The 22,635-nt window shown below is 44.1% G+C and overlaps 7 protein-coding genes; 2 read left to right on the top strand and 5 right to left on the bottom strand.

Annotated features, from left to right (window-relative positions):
• Nucleotides 1–4,849: 4,849 nt before the first annotated feature.
• On the top strand, nt 4,850–5,749 carry GSBLH_T00006399001 (uncharacterized protein; the record flags this gene model as incomplete). The annotated part of the gene is made up of 4 exons (XM_013040717.1): nt 4,850–5,307; nt 5,339–5,441; nt 5,474–5,554; nt 5,594–5,749. 4 exons carry the CDS (start codon nt 4,850–4,852, stop codon nt 5,747–5,749), a joined length of 798 nt encoding a protein of 265 aa, XP_012896171.1.
• Nucleotides 5,750–6,398: 649 nt separating this feature from the next.
• Nucleotides 6,399–7,207, bottom strand: GSBLH_T00002189001 (uncharacterized protein; the record flags this gene model as incomplete). Its single annotated transcript, XM_013040718.1, has 3 exons — nt 6,399–6,485; nt 6,516–6,631; nt 6,661–7,207. 3 exons carry the CDS (start codon nt 7,205–7,207, stop codon nt 6,399–6,401), a joined length of 750 nt encoding a protein of 249 aa, XP_012896172.1.
• A 513-nt stretch (nt 7,208–7,720) lies between these two features.
• On the bottom strand, nt 7,721–8,762 carry GSBLH_T00002190001 (uncharacterized protein; the record flags this gene model as incomplete). Its single annotated transcript, XM_013040719.1, has 2 exons — nt 7,721–8,472; nt 8,504–8,762. 2 exons carry the CDS (start codon nt 8,760–8,762, stop codon nt 7,721–7,723), a joined length of 1,011 nt encoding a protein of 336 aa, XP_012896173.1.
• A 2,573-nt stretch (nt 8,763–11,335) lies between these two features.
• GSBLH_T00002191001 (uncharacterized protein) lies at nt 11,336–12,443 on the bottom strand (the record flags this gene model as incomplete). XM_013040720.1 has 6 exons in its annotated part: nt 11,336–11,424; nt 11,458–11,543; nt 11,573–11,834; nt 11,868–12,091; nt 12,124–12,229; nt 12,263–12,443. The coding sequence occupies 4 exons, from the start codon at nt 12,441–12,443 to the stop codon at nt 11,671–11,673; spliced, it is 675 nt and encodes a 224-aa protein (XP_012896174.1). The 3' UTR covers nt 11,336–11,424; nt 11,458–11,543; nt 11,573–11,670.
• Nucleotides 12,444–15,456: 3,013 nt separating this feature from the next.
• Nucleotides 15,457–17,597, top strand: GSBLH_T00002192001 (uncharacterized protein; the record flags this gene model as incomplete). XM_013040721.1 has 4 exons in its annotated part: nt 15,457–15,763; nt 15,793–16,350; nt 16,386–16,688; nt 16,724–17,597. The coding sequence occupies exons 1-4, from the start codon at nt 15,696–15,698 to the stop codon at nt 17,595–17,597; spliced, it is 1,803 nt and encodes a 600-aa protein (XP_012896175.1). The 5' UTR covers nt 15,457–15,695.
• Nucleotides 17,598–18,537: 940 nt separating this feature from the next.
• Nucleotides 18,538–19,001, bottom strand: GSBLH_T00002193001 (uncharacterized protein; the record flags this gene model as incomplete). Its single annotated transcript, XM_013040722.1, has 4 exons — nt 18,538–18,623; nt 18,655–18,704; nt 18,736–18,809; nt 18,840–19,001. 4 exons carry the CDS (start codon nt 18,999–19,001, stop codon nt 18,538–18,540), a joined length of 372 nt encoding a protein of 123 aa, XP_012896176.1.
• Nucleotides 19,002–22,132: 3,131 nt separating this feature from the next.
• GSBLH_T00002194001 (uncharacterized protein) lies at nt 22,133–22,494 on the bottom strand. XM_013040723.1 has 3 exons: nt 22,467–22,494; nt 22,333–22,435; nt 22,133–22,302 (listed from the first exon to the last, which is right to left on the bottom strand). The coding sequence occupies exons 1-3, from the start codon at nt 22,471–22,473 to the stop codon at nt 22,206–22,208; spliced, it is 207 nt and encodes a 68-aa protein (XP_012896177.1). The 5' UTR covers nt 22,474–22,494; the 3' UTR covers nt 22,133–22,205.
• Nucleotides 22,495–22,635: the final 141 nt, after the last annotated feature.

Below are 22,635 nucleotides of genomic sequence, written 5' to 3' on the forward strand. Positions count from 1 at the left end.
GACCGAATGTTTGAGCATTGATACTACTGTACACTCGGATCACACTCATGCCATTCGTGATGTCGTAGGGTTCAGTCGCTACCATACCTGCCTCAACGATACCGTCCAACTTGAGGATACTCGTGTAATCAGGTGCGCCACTAAGGTCAACAGCGGTCGCCACATCACTGTTCAGGTATGCTCGGTTGACATCGTCTACCTGGATGGAATCGGCTATCGCACGGCACAACTCGGTAATCGAGTAGTAGCCAGGACCGACGTTGTAGACCATTTCAAACCCTGACAGCATTTAAACCTTCACGACATTCATTGCACGAATGTTCCAGAGAGAAGTGGTATCGATCTTGCATGTAATCGAAGTGATCTTGTACACAAGGTCACGAGGCATGATCACTGTGTTGAACGTTTCATGGTATCGTTCGTTGTTCTTCGGAATTACTGTATTGTGGTTAATCACACTCACCGGTAGTGCACGATTATGACTCATTTATTGTGTAGAACATGGAAGTGAATGCACACTGTGATCGGCATTGGCAGGGCAATCGTTGCACCGGTCTTATCGGTCAATGAGAATGACCATTTGCGACTTTTGGGTACCACGACGTTCATGTGTGCATTCTCCGTGTACTGTTGGTTCAATACAACCAACGGAGACTGTCGTCGTTCTTGCATGTTGTTCACTCGATCAAGGACAAGGCAGGTGCCAGGCGATTCTCCCTTCATCGATATCCGATCGATTACCATGTCGCTTTTGATGAGATTGTTACTCGTGAATTCATGTTCGTACGTTCGAGCAATGTTGAACACTAGATTCATTTATTATTTCCTCCTGAAACGGTGAATCCGATTAGCAGGTACACGTTACCGATGAACGATAGCGGGTCACCATTTTCATCCTTAAGTTCGTACACGATGCGATCAAGCAATTCAGAACATGGTACCAACATGCGATTCTTGTAGAAGTAATTCTTGTACAAGCTGTCCATCGGGACATTCGCAAGCAGAGGTATCGTCTTGCTTTTCACGATGTTGCAATACAGCTGTATGTTCGATAGACCGTTCGTGATATCGACAGGATACTCGGCAACCATTGGACCATAGTTGGCATAGTACACACCATCGTCGAAAGGGATACGCCATGTATGCGATTGCGATCCTGAAGCGGGAACGATGGTTCCCAGGTTGCCACTCAACGAGAACACGTGGTCTGCGTGAATGTAGTACCCATCTGACTCAGCTTTCCATCGTATGTTCAGTGCAGCCGAGTCAAAACACTGGTTCATGTGCCATATCATGTCAGCCTGTGTCAGTCGTGATGGTATGGTCCACGTGAATGTCTGAACGTCATCCATGTACGTGATATCAGTCTCGGGGGAAGCAGTGCTTCCCTCTTCGTCCAGTGTCATCATTCCGTACGGGAAGCGAATCGTCGTGTTAGCCGTGTACGACTCAGATTGTTCCCAGTCAACGAAGGTAGCCAATGATGGAACAACAACTTCATCATTCCTCACATACGTAACACGTGTCGGTTGTATGAATTCGATCGACACAGCACGATCGGAATACGTACTACCTTTGATCATATTCGTCACATTCAGACCATCGATGTTCGCCATCGCAAACTCGTAAGGTGATGTCAACTCGGGCATCCTGATGTAGTAATTGCGATAAAACTCGAAATAACAAGACAGATACACACCACCTGGTTCAGCGTATGGTCCGGGTATAATCTTGAAACATGGATTATCACAAAACAATATGAATCGTGGTTCTGTACCATTTCGACATCCCATTCGTACTCGACCACCATTATCTGCAATGACATATACCAAGTACCCTCCGAGAGATGCATCTACATATATCTTATTGATCACATTAGCGATCATATTCACGATATCAATAGCGCTATAATGACCTCGTTGGATTGTGAGAGGTCTTTCGCCATATCCACGTATTCCAAGTATAAAATTCGTCGTATCGATAAACACTCTCGTGTGATATACACTATCCTTGGAATACCAAGGTCCGATCGAAGAACCATTCGATGACACCAAGTCACCTGTATTTTCCGATGTGATATGCAATTCCAATTCTGGTGCATAGTCCTTCGCAGTCCATGACATGCTTTCTCTATTGTCATTCACCGTCCACGCAATCGCATTCTGGTGAGATGGAGGTAGTTCCATAGCACTCGCATATCGAGCATTGAGCTCATTAAAACATGTGGTTGTAAGAGTATTCATCTTGATCGGGGTAGACGTATCGTCCGTTATGTAGAATTCACCACTATCGAGTACTGAACCATCAGCTAAACGCATCGTGTATGTCGCGAGAGGCTTTAGCAGGAACCGAATATCAGTCGTACGCATTTTCCAGTCATACGCAATGAAGGTGTTTGATCCTATGTACGCATGACCACCAATACCTTGATCATTCGTCATATCAGGTGGTGAATCGCTTTCAGGGTTGAACGAAGTTTCCACTGGTCGTTCGATGCACAGGTTCTGCACAGATGGAGACAGCTTGAACCATGGAGTCCAACCAAAACCATCGATCGTCGTGTCAACACTGGATCGATCGAAATACCATCCGTCTGCTTGGACATTGAAGCGAACATGATCATCCTCGATCGTCATGGATGTGAGTGGAAGCACTTTCACCATTTCAGCACCGACAGCCTCGATGAACTCGCTGAACGTGTAGTAACCGACAGGCATTGTCAACATGTGCGATTCCCTGCTGTCAGTAACAACCACGTGATTACACGAGGAAGACAGGTAGTAGCACTTCGGGTTATCCACTCCTTTCACCAAGATATCCGATTCGAATCCGAGGATCGACCTGATCTCTGGTGCATTCGTGAAATCAATTATGTAGAAGTGATCTACCGTGATGTGGAACGCATTCTCACCGCTATACACCAATTCGAACAGGGCATCACTCGCATTCAGCTTTGCAATGATCGTTTCGATGTCGTATGCACCGCGTGGTATCGTGATCTCTTGAATCGTAGCGCCAGCATTGATTAGCACCACTTGGTCAGTCGGCACGTTGTGCAACACGAAGTCCGTATACAACGACACAGACGAGATGTAGCACTGGTCGAATGAGAGAGGATTGTCCAGCTTCACTTCCTTCTTGGTGGTATTACCGAACACTTCGATCATGGAGAACTGGTTTGCAGAGGCAATCGATGAAGGCACTTCCTCCATCACGTCTTCTATCGTCAATTGGAGTTCGAATTCGCCGTTCAGTCGCATCATCTTGCCATCCATATCGCGGAAGACGAACATCAATTGATCAAACCGAGTGATCATTGGAATATACACGTCTTCCACAGTTCGCACATAGTCAGCCGTTGGATCGTCAATGATCATCGTGGTGAGCAGGTTATTGTTCTGGTTGGCAATCTTCAGATCCGATGATCGCACGATCGTCGAGTAGACCTGGATCACTTGTCGATTTCGAGTGATATCAATCACGTTCGATCCACTGAACGAAGCAGGTAGAATGACCGTTCGTCCATCTAAGCCGAGGATCTCACGAATGTCAGGTGCATCCGTGAAGTCAATGGTGTATGGAGACTGAATCCAGATACAACCGAACGACGAGGCGTTAGTAGATATCGAGAATGTGGTATCGGTCATGGTATTGAGCAAGGCAATGATCTCACTGATCGTGTAATAACCAGCAGGGATCGTTACCTTCTCATTATTCGAATTCGTGACAATGTTCGTCGTGTCCACGTTGTTGAACATAGCCTGGGCATCCTTGGGTCGAAACAGGACAGTCATGGAAGTGATGTAAGGATTCTTGTACTTGTACGGGTTCATCCAGGTGAATGAGCCGTTGGTAGGTGAGCCTTGTATAAGCATGGAGTAGTGCATGGTCTTTCTCTCTTTACCATAATATAAAGGGCAGACAATTACCACATTGGCAGAAAAAGGGCCGCTAAAATTTTCGCGCTTTATGCGCCATGGTACTCGAGGTGGGCAAGTAGGCTAAGGTTATTTTTTCGACCCTTATTTCTTATGAAAGCCAAAAATTACAGGTTGACCAAAGTGAGTCATGATGAGCTATGGAAGTTGGGGTCTGAGGGGCGACTTTGGACGATGAGAAAGCAGTTGACGGGGTCTGAAGGGCAACTTTGGCCGAAAAAGGGCCGAAAAAATTTTCGCGCTTTATGCGCCGTGGTACTCGAGGTGGGCAAGCAGACAATGGTCAAAAAGGCAGCCAGGAATAAAATGGCAGTCAGGAATAAAAATGGCAGAAAAAGGTCCGAAAAATTTTTCGCGCTTTATGCGCCGTGGTACTCAAGGTGACCAGGTAGAAAAAAAGGAGGCCAGGTAGAAAAAAAAGGAGGTCAGGAAAAAATGGCAGAAAAAGGTCCGAAAAAATTTTCGCGCTTTATGCGCCATTTCCCTACTACTACATTATTTTCTTTCCTTGTAATGTGATTGCATATAGCTATTTGTGTATTACTTTTATGTATGTTTTAAAAATATCATACTACAATGGTTATCACCCTATATGGTTTCACACACTGATAGCTATTTTCTGTGACCATTAGTTGTGTAGAGTTTTTCATAGCTGATTGAATTAACTATCGAAATAGAATAACACGAAAGGTATTCTGACCTTGCATTGTCACACCTATTCACTACCACTCAAGCCTATTTTTAATTAATGATCATCATGTATGACTTTTGTGTAAATACAAACATTATTATTGCTTCGTTTGTTTTCATTGTTTATGCAACCTTCTGATCAGGGTTTGAAGTGTTGTGTATAAATTAATGAAAAGCATCACAGTTAGGCTTCTTCAAACCCATCAAATCCCGTTTCTTTTATGACCGATATATCTATCAAGAATACAGCAACTGAAGGTAATGGGCTCTCTGGTGTAATTATTTCTTCAAATTCGGAATATACATCTACTTCCATACCCGGTGTTGCTTCGCAGCCAGTGGAGTGTCAAACTATAAGCAATGAGGATGTTATTGATTTGGTCTCATTGGATGATGATGATCTTGAACAGATTGATGATTTTTATATACAAACACTAAATTCTGCTGTAACACGAACAGTCGAGACAAAACATTATGCACATACGAATTCTGACGGTCAGCAACGCTTTTCTAACACATCGTCTGTTTCGCAACCCGTTTTGCATGATGAAGAATTGGATAATGAGGAGAACGAGGATAGCGAGGATGTAATTGAAATTATAGACCTTGCTGTTGATTCAGAGAGTACGAAGAGTGTGAAGAGTGTGGATGATCAGAGTAGCGATGAATCAGAGAATATGTATCTTTGTTTTTGCTTTTTTTATTTTCAGTAATAGCTACTGTTGTCCGATCTGTTTAGAGAAGCCGAGGAGTCCGATTAGCACAATGTGTGGTCATATCTTTTGCGAGATGTGCATTCGGAGATTGTTTTGGGTATGAATCAAAGCGAGTGATGTGATCAGTAGAATGATTATCATGCTTGGAAATGTCCGGTGTGTCAGAGTCGTTTGCTGCCGCGAGAAATTCATAAAATCTATTTTTACTCTGTTTGTTGGAAAGGGATGAAGAAAAGGGATGGTGCTTAGCAGAAGGTGGAAACGACAAAAATGTCTATCGAACCTTCCCCGGAAATTAGATACACATCTCTTCGCGCAAACAAGTATTTAAGCAAAATCAAGAAATGGGCGATGAAGGTAAAAGATGGAGCGATTCAAGGAATGAGAGCGGTAAGAAATATGTGACACTCAGAATGTAGTTTATTCATGCAGATACCTATGAGAAATACAACTTGACCATGTGTTTCTCTCTTTGCACTATTCTACTTGTATATTATTTCATGCACTCGTATGTTCCTTCGGTTTTACTGATTGTAAGATACCATTCCGGCTTCCTGATCGTTTTTGAGTTCTTGATCTGTATTGCGTTGTTGCTTGACATCTTTTCCAACATTGTCATCAATAGCATAGTACTAATTCCTTGTGAACTAAAAAGAGGACTATGTTCTTACTCGCATCTATTACTACGATATGCTTTTGGTAATCATTGATATTGTTACCATAGCATTGATTTTGATAACAAAGGGATATGGAACACACATGTCAATGGTATTATAATTTTATGAATGAGCAACAATCCGCATATAGACATGGCTGCGTATTCAGCTGTTTCTCCAGATGATCAAGTATATCCCAGCAACAATCCGCTACTTTATCAATGTTTATCGCAACGTATATCTCTATTTGCTTATTAATTCGTGACTTCTCAGAAGCAATCACCGCCTTCTCCCTCTCCTTCCACGTTTTCCCAGTTCCCCGTCGTTCTCCCCTCTCTTCCATCCCTTGTTTCTTCCAACAAACAACCTTAAAAAACACTCAAATCAAGTTTGAAAAATCAAAAAGCGAAACTCAAGTCATACTTCCTCCTTCTCTCCGGATCGCTCAGCGTCTCATACGCCAATTTCACCGCCACAAACCGTTCCTATTCCTCACCCTCTCTCCTCTCCCCCACCTCTGCGTCCTCCTCCCTGCTCTTATCCGGATGCAATCGCAGCGCCAGTCGCTTGTACGCCTGTCGAATGTCCCTCTCGGAGGCCGCTCGATCCACGCCCAGCACCGCGTACAGGTCTCGCTTCATCGCCTGCATCCACGCCTACCCAGTGCCGCGCTGCGCGTGCGGAACGACCGCTGCCGCTCGAAGTAGCAGTAGAAGGGATTGCGGTACGCCGACGCCGACGCCGACGAGGACGAAGAAGAAGAAGGGGATTGCCCGAGACGCGACCGAGGAAGCCAGGAGCGGGAGTGTGCGTCGGGATGTGTGTCGGGATGGGCGTTGGCACGCATGTTGTGGGACATGTCGGAACGCGAGTTTTGGTGCAGGTTCGAGTGCAGGTCTGCGTGTATGTCGGAATGTGTGTCGGGATGTGTGTCGGGATGCATGTCGGGATGCATGTCGGGATGTGTGTCGGAACGCTTGAATGAACGCGGACGGGGAATCGAAAACGGAGAACGCGATTCCCGCGGGGCTGATTCCCGCGGTTTCGAGGGCGTTTCAGAACCCTCTCGAAAATCGGGGGGATTTTTGGAATTGCCAGAATCGGCGGGTTTTTTGGGGGTTTGGGGCGACGAGGATTCCCGCGGGGCGAAGCCGAACGAAAAATCGGGGAGTTTTTGGCGAGGGGCGTTTCTACGTTTCACCTCCATTCCAAAAATACCCCCGATTTTTCCACTGCGAAAAAAGCTTCAGAACCGCGGCATCGTTGGGTTTCGCGGATAAAACCAGGCGGAAATCGGCCAATCCCTACGCGTTACCCCGTTTCCCCGTTTCCACTCTTTCCACCATTCCCATCTCGCAGTACACTTCCCCGCGGAACTGCAGTGCCTCCAAATCGCCGCTTCGAACCTCCAGAATTCGATCGCACTCCACTACGGTTCCACGTTTCCCCAGTTTCTACCAATCGATTCGTTCCACTTTCGCAGCTGTCGCAGCGCCTGGGCGCGAATCCGCGCGTTTTCCGCGATTACCGCGTCAAAAAGCACGCGATTCAAATTGACACAAAACCTCCCGAATTTCGTCGTCTCAATGCGATGAAACTCCCCTTCGGGGGTCGTCCCGCGGATAAACGCCCGGATCCAGTCCCCCGCGGCTCCCGCTTCCCGCTCGCACTGGGCGAATTCCCCGCGGGAGAGCGCAGCCTTGGCGGCCTGCAGATGTTTCTACGCCTGAAAAATCCCCGCGATTCGCACGTGCAGCTCGCCGATGCCCCAGAAGGGCGCCAGTCCCGCGGCCTTTCGCTGTGCCTCGCGGAACCGCGGTTCGAGCGTGCATTTCTGGAGAAGACGGTGTGCGAATTCGATTCGACTTTGTAAAACAAACAATTCAATCCAGCGCTCCACGAGCTCGGCGTCCACCGCGCTCGCATCATTGCCAAAAATATCCAGTTTTTCCGCGTCCCACGCCGCCACCTCGAACGGGTAGATCGTGGAATCGTGGAAACAGGGAAGCACCTGCGGAGACACGCGACTCAGCAGCAGCTCCGCGCTTGCCGTGTCGTGGAGCAGGAGATAATCGCGGGAAAGCGCCAGGTACATTTCCCGCCAACAGCTGCATTTTGATTGGACGGCTAAATAACCGCGGATGGAGCGACGCACATCATCGGGCGTCTGGAGGGTGTCCGGAATGCTGCGGAGACTCGCCTCGACCTCCTGGATCTGGTTCAGCATCGAAAGACACTCGATGAACCGCGGATCATCATGCCCTCCGGAAGTGCGGCTATCGCTGTGAGAGGCCAATTCCAGGCCTTTGGAGTACATGATGCGCGCGTTTTCGAGGTCGCCCATGAGGAAATAGCACTTTCCCGCTCGGCAGAATCCCCGCGGGAATTGCGGGTTTAATTGAATGACACGAAGGGAATCTTGCAGAGCACGGGCAGTTTTGTTTAGCGAGAGGAAGCAGGCTGCTCGGTTACCTTTGGGGGAGTGTGAAAATCACAAAAATACTGAAAGAAACGTAGTCGGAAGGGACATAGCTGATCGCCATCGAATAGAGCTCGATCGCTTCTGTATATTTTTTGTTTTCAAAACACGCGTTGCCCTGTGCCTTAAAATCCGCCGCTTTGTCCAAGATCTCGCTCTGGAGATCTCGCGGCGGAGCCTTCACAGGAGTCGTCGGAAACGAGTGAGAACGCGACGAGATAGGTGTTGCTGAAGATATATAGATTGTACTGTCACTTTCTGGAGAATGTGGGTCTTCCTGCATCGAATCGCTCAGATCACTAAAACTCAAGTGATCGAAATCGTTGGAAGAAGAAACAACTCGAAATGAATCAGATACTAAAGGTCTGGGCGTCTTTCGACGCGAAGACTGCAAAAAATCTGGAAGATCGTTTTCCAAAATTTGACCCTTTCTCGGAGTAAAATACAATGAATCGAACTGTTGCAGCGATTCGTTCGAGAAATGAAACACATCTTCACTTTCTTCGGTTTTATGGTTTTTATAGTTTATTCGGCTATTATGAATCAAAACGCACGATGCTACCGATAGTCATCCTGGGCACGAATCTCATTCACCACATCACTCTCATTACGATACGCAATGCCACTACTACTGTACAGAGAATTGGGTCGTTGCGTTGGAATTGTTCTAGGCCGACTGGGCTGCGTTCGCGCCGTAGAGGGAGGGTACAGCATGCTGCGTTCCATCCCAGAGGTCGTGTATATACGACTTCGAACGGAAGCACCTTCCCTTCGGCGGGAACTATACATCGAACCCGAGTTCAGTCTAGTTGATGAAACTGGAGGAGAACGATATGGAGAATACTATATCACAAGTAAAATTTAAAATATACATAATTGGACGAAATGGAGTCGGAGGACAATTTCCATCCGGTTGACATTGTATTCACTTTTCTTTATCAATAGGGTTTCCAATTATAGTAATAATCCAAGCACTATTTTGTGATTATGATGTTTGAAGTTTTGGCAGGGTTGTATACTGCATGTTGGGAATGTGCTTTTGGTCGAATGGTTGTGTAAAAAGTGGACTTGGTTATGGAGTGATCGAAATCTTGTGTGTTTTATTTCTGTTATGTGGATGGGTCGAAGGGACATAGAATATTATTGGTAAGGTGCTATGGACATTGTATTAGCTTGCTTTTGCAAAAGGAAAAAACGCGAGGGTTGAATATTGATGTATTTTGTGATACGGATGGTTGCTGTGAATTGGACAAGAATATAGGATTGATCGGTTGCACTTTGGGGATGAGAATGAAGATTTTGCTAAGGTTACAATAATGGAGTGATATATGTTATATTTAATCATTGTTTGTATGTTTTTTAAATGTTATTGGAGGGTGGATACGAGAATAGAGTCATGTGTGTGGAAAGTTGATTCTCACGGTGATAACAGTGAGAAGTTGTGGAGAGAAGGATGGAGACGCAAGTATGGAAAATATGGGGTAGACTGCTGTTAGTTATAATCGGGAAGGAGAAGAGAGAATTGACTGAGGTGAATCGCAAAAAGAGAAGAGCTTTTATGACAGAGTTTAGGGAAATAGTTGCAGTATGATTGCTTCCAATCGAAGTCTCCTACGTGTTAATACATGCGTGATTATGAATCGAAAACTGGATTACTAAGCACAGTGAACAACAAGATATTACTCATTAGTATACTTTTGATTATCGTGGTGATATGATGTAATTATGTGGGAATAACTACAGGATATTGAGATCGCTCATTATGAGAATATGGCATATTCTTTGATTTTTAGATTAACATTTCCTGATGTGTCCTTATCCATTTATCTAATATAATGGATATTATTAAAATTAGTGGCATGATACTTATTGATTTCTTTTAAGAGCTGAGAAAGAAAATGCAGTTGATATTATATATGAATTACATTAAAATGGAATTTCCGTGAATAACATCCTATTTATATTTCTATCAACATCTAGCACATTATATAAATATATTTTTACTATAATCAATAAAGCAGGTATGAAACGGTCTAACTTTTCGAAATTTCCTATATTACTATTTTTATATGACTATTTTAAGAAAAACATTAAGGATAATGCATATAAGTGATTATGAATTAGGACCAATAGTGGATTGCATTGTTGATTGATAGCATGTTCCGTATTATCTGTTGAAGATGTCCTTGAGTACAGATGGATGCATGGTGAAACGCCTCGCTGAAAATTAGTAATGCATTGTATGAATACGCTATTCTTTGCTCCTTTGAAAGACTCATACGTAATACGTAAAGTATAGCTTATTCACAGCGAATCAGTACAAATAATGAAAGCATCACAGACTTAAGCTATCAGCATTGGATTACAAGCCAAATACTCTTTTCGACAACAGTTGCATCTATGCCTAACTACTCTAATATCCATGCTTCTAGAAACAAAAAAGTGACTTTCCATTACTATCAAATGATGCATATTAAACTTTGCATTAATGGTGTATTTTCTCTTACTGCTTTTTCTGCTCCAATCATCATCATTTTGTTCTCTATAATTCCTGCATCACCTTTTATATTTCTCAAACAAAATCGTCTAATTTTCAAATTAGCTCTTCATAATAAGTCTGCTGTATTCTAAAACACACGGGGAAATTTGTCACCGATCGATATTGCTCATTCAATCTCATTTGTAGGTCATTGTAGACCTCCTTCATATCGTTAGTAACATGCATCTTCCCTAAATACTTTCTGCGAAACCCAGAACTACGATTATTGATCACAAGTATGATTTACTCAGGATGTGGAAAGTCCATTGCGAAAGCATGATTCAATATGTAAAACTGAAAACCAGCTTGACGAAGATGCTCAAAATACTGCACTTTGTTATATCCATAGTTCACAAATCTTTCCTCAAATAGAGGAAGTGTGGGAGAGTATTTCACCATCAAATATCTATAGAGAATCACAGAAACAACTCATAGTTACGGCTCCATGAAATTGGTGATAAAACAGCGAACTCGAGATGCATGCGATTCTTGTGACGTTGTAAACCATTCTGGCATTACATACATCTATGCTAGAGAGCTTTTTCAATATCAACATGAGTTCGAATGTTGTTCTTATTAGATATGCAAATCTTTCGATTGATACACTCGATCAGTTCCAGTTTGTTTTCTGGTTGAATCCAATTCGATCCATTCACAAACGATTGAACATTGCATACAAGTAAGAGCAACTTTCGGTTGAAGAACAGTGAGCCAATATTTGTTTGCCTTTATAGAAAAACACGGGGAGAATAACAGCAGAGCGATTGCTTTGATAAAGGAATTGTGGAAGACTCAAAACTTCCTTATAAGTATTTACTATTGATAATGAGAAAAGAAGATGACAAATACAAGATAATCGAAGATCCATATCAAGAATCAAGAAATGAGTGGTTCGAATGTTTCGTATAGCAAGATTTCGTAAGCGATTAATAGGAAACACAGTACTGGATTTGAGATAACGACTGACTAGATAAAATAGAATTGTAACACGTTTGGGAATGAAGTGAGTTGAAATGTAACGCACAAGGTGGACTTCCTGGGTCGATGTGGCATAAATCACAAGAACAATCGGTCTACAATGAACATGGAAATCGATCATATTTACCCTTGATAACGATACATGAATTGACGTAGTGCAAACAAACGATTGTATCCAAAAGCGGTAGCAATGGCAGTTACATCGAATTTCTGATCGTTGGAAGGAAACCATGCTATATTTCAGAGAGAAATCCATCAATCAATACGCGTATCTGTATATTCGACTTCCTCATTCCCCACAAATTTACGGATGAGCAAGCCGTTCTTATAATTCTGAACAGTTCTCACATGCTTCAATCCTCTCGGCAAATCACATCCATCGCAATAGATTGCACTGTCAGAAAAATGACTTGCATTATAAAACTGGTCTCGCAGTTTGAGTCTCATTTCCATGGAAATCGTTTGAAAGTAATAATATTCATTCAGCAGATCGGGAGTGACCGTCTTATTACTGATGTCATCGCGCACATCCTGAATCCACTCCTTCTCTTTGAACTGCAGGAACCGAGAAATGACGTCGTACTTCGCGATTTCTGTCTGAAAACAGTCTTTTTCTTTCATCTGTAATGAGAGATTAAACACGAGTTCGCCTTCCGTCTTATGAACTTCACGGAAATGCATCACGGTATAGTAGGGTGAAACATGATCGGCTGGAAAGATGCCATCTAATTCTTGAGTTTGCTGACGCATTTTTTGATAGTCGGTCGAGAGGGCTTCCTCTTTCTCTCCTTCGAGCAATGCTGCATCGATTCTGCGGTTTCGTTGATCGCATTCATCGTCCGAAGAGAAAGAATAAACGGAGTGGCCTTCCTTTAAGAGCTTGAGAGAAGTACCGTTCATAGCAAGAGAACAATTGATCTTGTCCGAGGAAAAATGGAGAGGCAGTTTGTACAGATCGATTGGAGGGCTACTTCCATTCTCATTCATGGAAATAGGGGCAGGAGGCTCTGGAAGTGGAGTGGTCGGTTGTTCTGTCCGACTCAAAATGGAACCAGATTTAATATCTGATTTGGTAGAGAAATAGTTTTTTAGTGCTGCAATAAAAAACGCTCCAGGGGATTTCTCAGGAACAGCTGAGTGCGATTGTGTGCTCTGAGACTGAAACAGGACCCTCGGAACGGATTGAGAGGAAGGTTGAGGCACGGAGTTCGAGTGGGACGAGGGCAAAGCAGAAGCAACACCAGGTGGAGTTGGGTTTTGTTTTGAGGTTGATGAAACTATGGAATAGGGGTGTGGAAGACTCCATTGAGTTGAAGTGCCTGGAAGATTGGAGGATTGTTTCGTTTCCAAATATCTTCCTGAAAAAGGGTTTATATGTGCACTGGAAGCAGCATATAAGGGTCGTTCATAACTAGAATATTTCAAACTATTATCGAGAGTAGAAACAGGATCAAGTTTGAAATTTCCTGTTGATACTTGTCCCTGTACCTTTGTTGTCGTATACCCCCCAAGAGCAAAACGTATATTGTCCTGCTCTTCGTTGGTATACGATAGTCCTCTATAGAAAAGCGCAATGTTTTCTAGTGTTTGAACAACAACAATAAGAAGTTGTACTTATTTTGTCTATAAAACATAAAGGACAAAACGACGATCCATTAGTAGTTACCCACAATTGACTGGAGCTACTTGTTAGGCGAAGAAAGACTGACTTACAAGAAAACTTTCCAATTGACGGTTATTAGTATAATAAACACAAGCAGAATCGCTATTTCCAGTTTGGAGTGATATACCATACACCTCTCAAAAACGACACAAAGCCTAAAATACTATTTGTTTTACTGGTACTTTAAATTTGAGGTTTGTGATTATCTGGAAATATTTGAATAATGTATTGTAAATAATAGACAGATTATAAATATAAGAATAATAGCTCGCGTCTTGATCATTTTGGTGGTGGTATTTATTCTACCATTCCGAACAGACTTAGTGTTTTCGCAAACATATTATAATTTTATCGCTAGTTGCATAATGGAAATTTCGTAGTTGGAAGGGTTAATAGCGACATGGACAAAATTCGGGACTATTTTGGGAGTCCTCATTTTTGAAAAACACCTGTGCTTCAAATAATATGAATAAGTGTATCTACTTGACTATCTAGAATATTCATATGATTGTTGGCCAGGAAGTGACCGTGCTTGAAATAGTGGAACGCCTGTCCAGCAATGTAAATAGCGACGTTAGTAGAACGATATACGAACGGTTAGGAAGACAGTCATGAAGTGATTGGTACGATTAGCACAGGAGTGCCACAAAAACCTACAAATAAAATAGTAAAATTATATTCCAGTAGAGAAACTGCAGTGATAACAAGGATAGTGCGATCACAAATAATCTGTTGAAAAGTGTTTATAATGTGTATTGTTATCGTTCATGTATGTTGAATTTTTTTATAATTTCCTTACTCTAACCAATTTTGATTCATTGGAACCCAATTTGGTGCAGAAACAGTATCTATTTGCTTCGATTTTGCATTATTTGAAAATAAGTGTGCTATGATTTAGTGTCTATGATTTTCTCTTTATCAATCAAACCTACAAGATCATATGGGTTGGATGGAAAGGAAGATATTGGTTTTCGAATCATTTATAATCTCCTTTGATTTGTAGCTTAGAACTATCGATTACAAACTGTGGATCACATCTATTCCTGCGCTGACTAGAGAGTATCATCTATTGCATATGAAATCAATCATTTATAGGATTGTTAGTACTGGAAACTCGCGTTATTTAAGTCGCTCCATATTCCAGTGAAGCTTTAAATCAGGGATTATCAGGTTCAATCATACGTTCATAGAAACGATGCATATGCTTCAAAATTCTATTTCAAGAAACACAATACCTTTCACAGAATAGTTTGAATTCGAAAATACAATGAATCATATCGCTGAACTGCGAATGTTTGACTTCTTTCATTAACCCATTTCCTTATTTATTCTCCATACGAATCCCTCGAGGTTCTCTATTTTCTTTCCTCATATTTTTTGAAGATTTCTCTTGTTTCCTGAGATTCAAAGGAACCTGCTCAATAGAGTTGTTTGCTCTATTAGCCCACTAAAGCTTATCATAGCTCTTCAAGACAAATATATTCATTCGATAATGAATAGTGGCGAATCGATAACAAAGAATAGTGTTCACATCCAACTAATCATTCCATCATCTATTCCCTTCCCGTTTCCCCAAATCAGCATAATAAATCTCCTTTTACAACGATAAAACACACATGTCCAAAATTACACAATTCTCTGCCTTTTCAAGAATAACCTATTCAAAGATTTTCATACAAATACAACTCTGTGATATCCATCACACTTTCCTCAATTAGCTCAATACATACCAGAATCGCGGTTATTCGCCCTAATCTAGCCAGGTTTGATTTTTGCCCGTTTACATTATCTGATTCACTCCAATGGCTGACGTTAGTGCAATTCGTAACTTGGCTAATGAAGGTATCAACCTCACAAAGGATGTGATGGACAAAGTGATCAAGAGTGTTCGAGGAAATGATAAACGTTTTTTCAATTCTTCAAAGAAAGGAGAGGTTGGCGAATGGAGAAAGAAATTACACAGTCTGGATGTGACGGAAGTCACGAACGCTATGAAATGCGTTATTGCTGCTATGACAATTGGGACGGATGTTTCAATGCTGTTCCCTGATGTGATTAGTTGTATCCATGATAAAACCCTCGAGCTGAAGAAACTAGTTTATCTGTAAGCGGTTTGTTATTGTTAGGATGTAGGTACTTAATCAACTATGCTCGTGCCAAGCCAGAACTCATCATTCTGGCAGTGAATACCTTTGTTCGTGATTGTGAAGACCCGAACCCTCTGATCCGTGCGCTGGCTCTGCGTACAATGGCATGTATCCGTGTCAAGAAGATCGTGGAATACCTCATGATGCCCTTGGGCAAGTGCATCGACGATGTGGATCCCTACGTGCGTAAAACGGCTGCTATCTGCGTTTCTAAATTCTACGACATGGATCCGCAGCGCTGCGAGGACGAAGGCTTCATCGAGCGTCTTCGCCGCATGATCGGCGATTCCTCTCCAATGGTGGTAGCCAACGCCGTAGCTTCGCTCTGCGACATCGGAGACACGATCGGCTACGACGTTCTCCGTCTGAAGCCGAAGCTGGTGAACAAACTCTTGGCGGCTCTGAACGAATGTTCGGAATGGGGCCAGATCGTTTTGCTGGACGCTTTGGCCGCGTACATCCCCGAGGACGAGAACGAGGCGATGCTGATCGTGGAGAAGACGATTCCCCGTCTGCAGCACGTGAATTCTGCCGTGATGTTGGGGTAGGAAGCGGCGGATCGGCTTGGCTGACGCGTAGAGCGGTGAAAGTGATCCTGCTGAACGTGGAGGACTGCGACGAAGAGCTCTCCAAGACGGCGCTGAACAAGATGGCGCGCGCGTTGGTGACGTTGGTGTCGGTGGATTCCGCGGAGCTGCGCTACGTGGCGCTGCGAAATCTGCGTCTGGTGATCCAGAAAGTGCCGAACCTGCTGTCGAAGAACATCCAGGCGTTCTTCTGCAAATACAACGACCCCTTCTACGTCAAAATGGAGAAGCTCGAGCTGCTCATCAGCCTCGCCACGCCCAAATTCATGGAGAAAATCCTCAACGAGCTCAAAGAGTACCATGCTGATTCGAAGCGTCGCTAATCTCTAGCTACGCCACGGAAGCGGACATCGATTTCGTGCGCGCGGCGGTGCGTGCGATCGGTCGCTGCGCGCTGAAAGTGGAGTCGATGGTGGACAAGTGCATCTCGGTGCTGCTGACGCTGCTGCAAAGCAAGGTGTCGTACGTGGTGCAGGAAGCGGTGATCGTGGTGCGCGACATCTTCCGCATGTACCCGGGCAAGTACACGTCGGTGATCGTGCCGCTCTGCGCGGTGCTGGACCTCCTCGACGAGCCCGAGGCCAAGGCCTCCATGATGTGGGTCGTCGGCGAGTACGCTGACATCATCGACAACGCCGCCGAGCTCCTCGACGCCTTCCTCGACTCCTTCCACGACGAGACGCCCGAGGTCCAGGTCGAGCTGCTCACCGCGGTTGTCAAGCTGTTTTTGAAGCAGCCCGCGCAGGGGCAGGAGCTGGTCACCGCGGTTCTGACGATGTCGACGGAGGAGAGCACGAACGCGGACGTGCGGGACCGCGGGTACATGTACTGGCGATTGCTGTCGTCGGACGCGAAGATCGCGCGGAGCGTGGTTTTGAGAGAAAAGCCGAAGATTGACCCGAAGCTGGAGGAGATGATCGATGACGAGACCCTGCAGAAGCTGCTGGAGGAGCTGGGAATGGTGTCTTCGGTGTATCATAAGCCGGCGGAGGAGTTCATCACGCCGAAGGTCGGACCCGCGCCGATTGATGAGATCGGGGATGATGGGAATGTGGATCTGGATGAGGAGAGCGAGGAGGAGTATGAGGACGAGGACGGGGACGAGGATATTTTTGAGGAGGAAGAAGAGGAGGAACAGCCGAAGGAGGAGGAGAATGAAGTTAATTTCTTGTTCTGGAGTGTTTGTTGGAAAAAGGATGGGTGAAGAGGAGTTGGGAGGGGTGGAGTGTGGAAAATATTAGGAGATGGGAGGTGCATTTTATTGGGAGGGTTTCAAAGGGTATGGAATGGTTAACGGCAAAATACAGTAGTGTGTGGGTTTATTGGGATATGCACTATTCGGTAAAATTGAAAATTCACAGAATGAGAAAGGGAAGTAAACTGGCAAACAAAAATTCATTATCGTTTTTAAACTCACAACGTTGCAATCATGGGGCTTTTTTAGATTGAACAGATTTTTTATGTATTATGGTACAACGCACATCACAAATATACCATTTGGATAACGTACTCCTCATTTCCTTTTTCCTTCCATTCCCTTCTTGTTATTCCAATATTTTTCAAATATCCATGACTCCTGACCATCTACACACACCTCACTCTTCTAATCCATTCACCTCACCTTCTCTCCACTTTCACCATTCCTCCCTTCGCTCCCAACTCTCCATTTTCAAACAAACAAGCCAACACATCAACCAATTCACACTACACAACTCCATTACATATTCGTCCCCAATTGGTATCCCTTTCCTTGCCATTTTCTTCTAAACGCGTAATCTTCCTCCTTTCTATGCAGCTTCGATTCTGGAATCGACAGCAATTTCCGTCTATCCATCATGCACAGCATCCCTCGCTTACAAGAAATGCGGCGTTGTAAACAGCTTCGAATTCATCGTCTTTTCGCATACCTGGCTGAAATAGTAGAAAATATGGCCTGTGCCGATGCCGATCAAAAGCTCGGTGATCGGCGAACCCACCAGCAGCGAGAATACAATCAGGACGAATGGAATATAAACGCCTTTGAAGGAAAAGCCCCAGAAGGAACGCGGCGTGTTCGGGTTTTGCTTGCTCCAAACATAAATAATGTAGTAAAGCAAAGGAATGCTGAGGAAATAGCGAGGAAGGATGATGCCAACCACCTAGAATCAAAACAAGGTGCATAAAAGTACAATATTCAAGACAACACCCCACAAAAGAGCAAAGATGAAGTCCGCAGTATCACCTGCTGCTCCTAATACTGATGGAAGGCAAATTTGAGTTACCTCGTGTGCAACTTAACGGATTTGTCTCAAAACTAGGGTAGAAACTCATTCTATGGGAAATGCACAAGGATTGCTCTGTACATGATCATCATATTCATAAGGAAGCTCATCGAAGGGCCTCCAATATAAAAGAAGCTCGAGATCAGTCTCCACAGCTATTCTTCAGAAACCCGATGCAAGACTACCTCAAATCGTTTGAATATTAACGCAGGGCTGAACACGAGGATAAAGGGGTCGACGAATCCCATCGAGCTTCCAAATCCCATCAGCAGCAGAATGACGATATACGTCCTTGAAAAGGGAGGGATTGAGTAAAACCAGTTCTTCAGACTGTTTTGCGCTTCCATAGTAAATAAGGTGTGTCTTGTCAAAGAAGTGGGAGGTGGCTAACTTTTTGTCTTTGAAGAATTCATTATGCCTAAAGAATAGTATTCTGTTTTTAATGAATGGACTTATATTTGGAATTACAAAAATGCTAAAGCAAAAGTAATCATTTGATTATCATAATGAAAGATTTTAATTAATTCATTAAAACGGATCTTCTTCATTAAAAAACTAACTAATTATGAACGATTACGACTGCTATTGGAATCTGGACTCTTACTCCTCTGATCCAAGTGACATGATTTCTTTAACTGACGATGATCTTTTTTTCCCTTTTATCTCCGATGATCCCAGCCATTTCTGCTTTATTCCTTTTTGCCAGGAGGATGAATCCCTACCGCCTCTCCACCTGCCTTCGAGGCTGGACGGTCGTTGGATGTGTGAAACGGAGTCAATGACCTCTGTACCACACGATCATTCTGCTAGTTGTTCTGATAGCCCTTCTACTATAACCTTAGAGGCGTCCTATCCGAGTGATACCGAGAATGTCTCTTCTTCTGTTAGTTGTGTTCCTCGTCAAGAGGAAAAGCGTTGCGCTAAAAGAAATTCTTCAGTCCGCAGGTTGTTGCAGCCTAAGAAGTCGATTTTGCCCCAAGAGAAGAAAAAAACGAGGAAGCCCAACGTGCCAAGGCATATTCGAGATCACATTGGCTACTTGGCAATGGAGCTCCGGGCTCAAAACCATGGCATTTCTATGAAGTCGATAGCGAAGAAGGTGGATCGGCGACTGAAAATCGATTTTCCGTAGGATTTGGGTGGTTCTTGTTGATTGTAGCGAGTGGCATGGAAAAATCAATGTCCTCCAGCTCATTTATAATAAGAAGCAAAATAAATGGGACAAGTTTCTGCCAAAGAAGTGACTTGTTTGTTATAACACCTTAACAGGATGGTGGATTTGAAAGTCACTGAAGGAGAAACAATGAATGATTGTGAAGGATACTATGCAGATATTTGAATTGGTGGGTGTATATAAGGGAGATAGAAGAATCATGTGAACGACAATTCGAAGAGATAGCCATGGGTAAAACAGATTTGACAGTTTAAAAATCGATTCTTAATCGAGCCACACAATGAATTGTTTGTTTCCCTAAGCATTCAGTTTTATTGTTGCCCACATACTCAATTCTACTCCACTACAAACACATTCAATTCTATTCCCACTCACACACACACACGAGACACACCACACATCCAAAGCGAACTCCTCTTTCAAACAAACACACATTCTCACATAAACTTCATCTGCCTAGATAGCTGATTCCACTTGGCCGTCAGCTTCGTGAACATCTGCAAAATCACCTTGCTATTGATCGACAAGTGCTGATCGCTCAGCTGATACGTCGTGACCTTCTTCGTAGCGAACTGGTTCTGACTTCGCTCCATATTCTTCTTCAGCAACCGCTGCATCGTCACAAACCCCACACTCTTCTCATCCACATCATTATCTAGTCGTCTCTTCCTCCCTTTCCATCCCTACTCTCCACATTAATCTCCATCAAATGCGTGCAGAATCCTTCCTCCAGCAACACGCACAGCTGCAAAAGCCCCAATTCCGTTATGTGGTTATCTGCATTCTCAGCTCTCATTCTCATTCCAACTCTTCAAATTCAGCGAAATCAAATGGTTGTAGCCGCCCTTCCGAACCACCCGACAAAACGTCGCAATGTCCAAATCGTCCAGATTGTTGCCCTCCAAACTCAGCGACTTCAACTTCCGGAACTTCAACTTATGCGTGGAACAGTATTTCAGAAGCGTGCGAAGCGATTTCCCCTTGACTTCGTTGTCTACACGATCAAAACGCCGCCATTCTCCCACAGCTGTAATCCAGATCCGTCAAATTGTTGTGGATCGAATGCTTCATAAACCGGTCGAACAAAAGCACGCCGTACAATCCGCGGTGCTCCCCTGTGACAAAAAAACCCGCTATTTTTCGTACATTTGATCGTGTTCTCCTTCCAATTGAACAAATGAACAAAGTACGGAATCTGATTCAGCTCCAAATAATCGCGGTTATCTCGGTGCTTAAACAACTCTACCTCACATCCCCGCGGGAATCACCCACCAAACGCCTTGGGCGACAACCCATCCCCGAAATACACGCAAATAACCGGGATAAACGGCAAAATGGTTTCCGAAGTGGACCGATAAATGCTCTTGTAGCCCTCCGTCGTCTGCGAAACGATCGGTTTATTGCTGACCACTGTACTCGTGCCTATGCGAGAATTAAAAAAAAACCGCGGGAATTGCGAACCTGACTTGCTGCGCGAGATCTCGATGGGCTTTTTCTCGGTGGCGGACTCGACGACGGCCATGTCTGCTTTCGAATTGAAAGGATTGGCGGCCTGGCTGCTGGAATTCTCGGAGGGAGCGTTCAGCACGGGCGTGATGGCGATGTAGGCGGACGAGGCGGGAGGAGGCAGGGGCGCAGGGTCGAGAACGAAGTCGAGGGCTATGGGGAAAAGGGGAAACGGGGAAGTACCTCCGGGGAAGTTTAGAATAAGCTCGAATTGGTGATGACGAACATGACAGTTGGAGATGAGCTGCCATTTGCCGTTTTTGTTTTGAAGTACGCCGTAGCAGTGGTCCATGGTGTAGTAGCCAACGGTTATCAGACCATTCACGATGAGGATGAGAACAAAATAGAAACCCAGCTTTTTCCAGAAACCACTACAGTCCCAGCAATGCAAAAAACGTACGGAGAACCCCAACGAGGCAGGAAGGAAAAGATGTTTCCCAGGGGACCGCGCGGAGCTTCACTTGCTTTCGCTCCTGCTTCGGTCGCAAATCCTCGAATTTGAGTAAAGAACGGGTTTGAGGACATTTGTCTACTACACACGCGAATCCTATTTGGATTCGCTAGAACGGTTTTAGAAAGCGATGGATTTGGATCCATCGCTCCACTGGCCATTCCTCGTCGAAACCTACCAAGTGCGCGCTGAATCTTTGTAGAATAGGTTCTCGCCTGTCGCACCGGCTATGTTTCACACAAGAATTAAAAACAAACAAGAAGCAGCTGATTGGTTGTACATTGTCCGTAAACAGTGCCTATGGATCTGAGTCCTTTCTGGAACACATGAAAGGACACTGACATGACAAAATCTGTGTATAAAAAACAACAAGAACCAGAGTATAGTATTACTTCCTGCATTTCACTCAAACTCTACTACTCACTTTCCTTTCTTCTTGGCAGGGACCTCACCCTTAGCTTCGGCCTCTTCTCGAGCCTTCTTCGCAGCGATTTTGGCGGCGAGACGAGCTGCATCGCTTCAATTCAGAACCCCTTCGTAAACTCACTTTTCGTTACGGGCAATCGGGTTTCCCTCCTTTCTCTCGCCGGTTCCCTTCTTAGAATGGCGGGCTTCAGCACGCATACGATCTACTTCTCGCTGGTTACCACCTAGAATAAAGGGAAAGAGTAGAGAGAATACGAGTCATCCTTTACACCTTCAATAGATGCCAAAACAGTAATTTTGCTTATTCCATCAATTTCCAAAAATCGGGGGTAATTCGAATTCTACTGACTTTCTAGATCAACGGATAACAGGATTATTCGTCTCTACAATTCGTATGCAAACCAGGGGGTAGAAATAAGGTATT

The sequence above is a fragment of the Blastocystis hominis genome, assembly GCF_000151665.1.
Source record: "Blastocystis hominis, Singapore isolate B (sub-type 7) whole genome shotgun sequence assembly, scaffold_17".
Lineage (NCBI taxonomy): Eukaryota > Bigyra > Opalinata > Blastocystidae > Blastocystis > Blastocystis hominis.

Bases quoted from the DNA above. Each gene is read 5' to 3' on its own strand.
- GSBLH_T00002194001 (XM_013040723.1), bottom strand. The intron at 22,303-22,332 runs GTGAGTTTACGA...TCTGAATTGAAG, and splicing joins CCGATTGCCCGTAACGAAAA to CGATGCAGCTCGTCTCGCCG.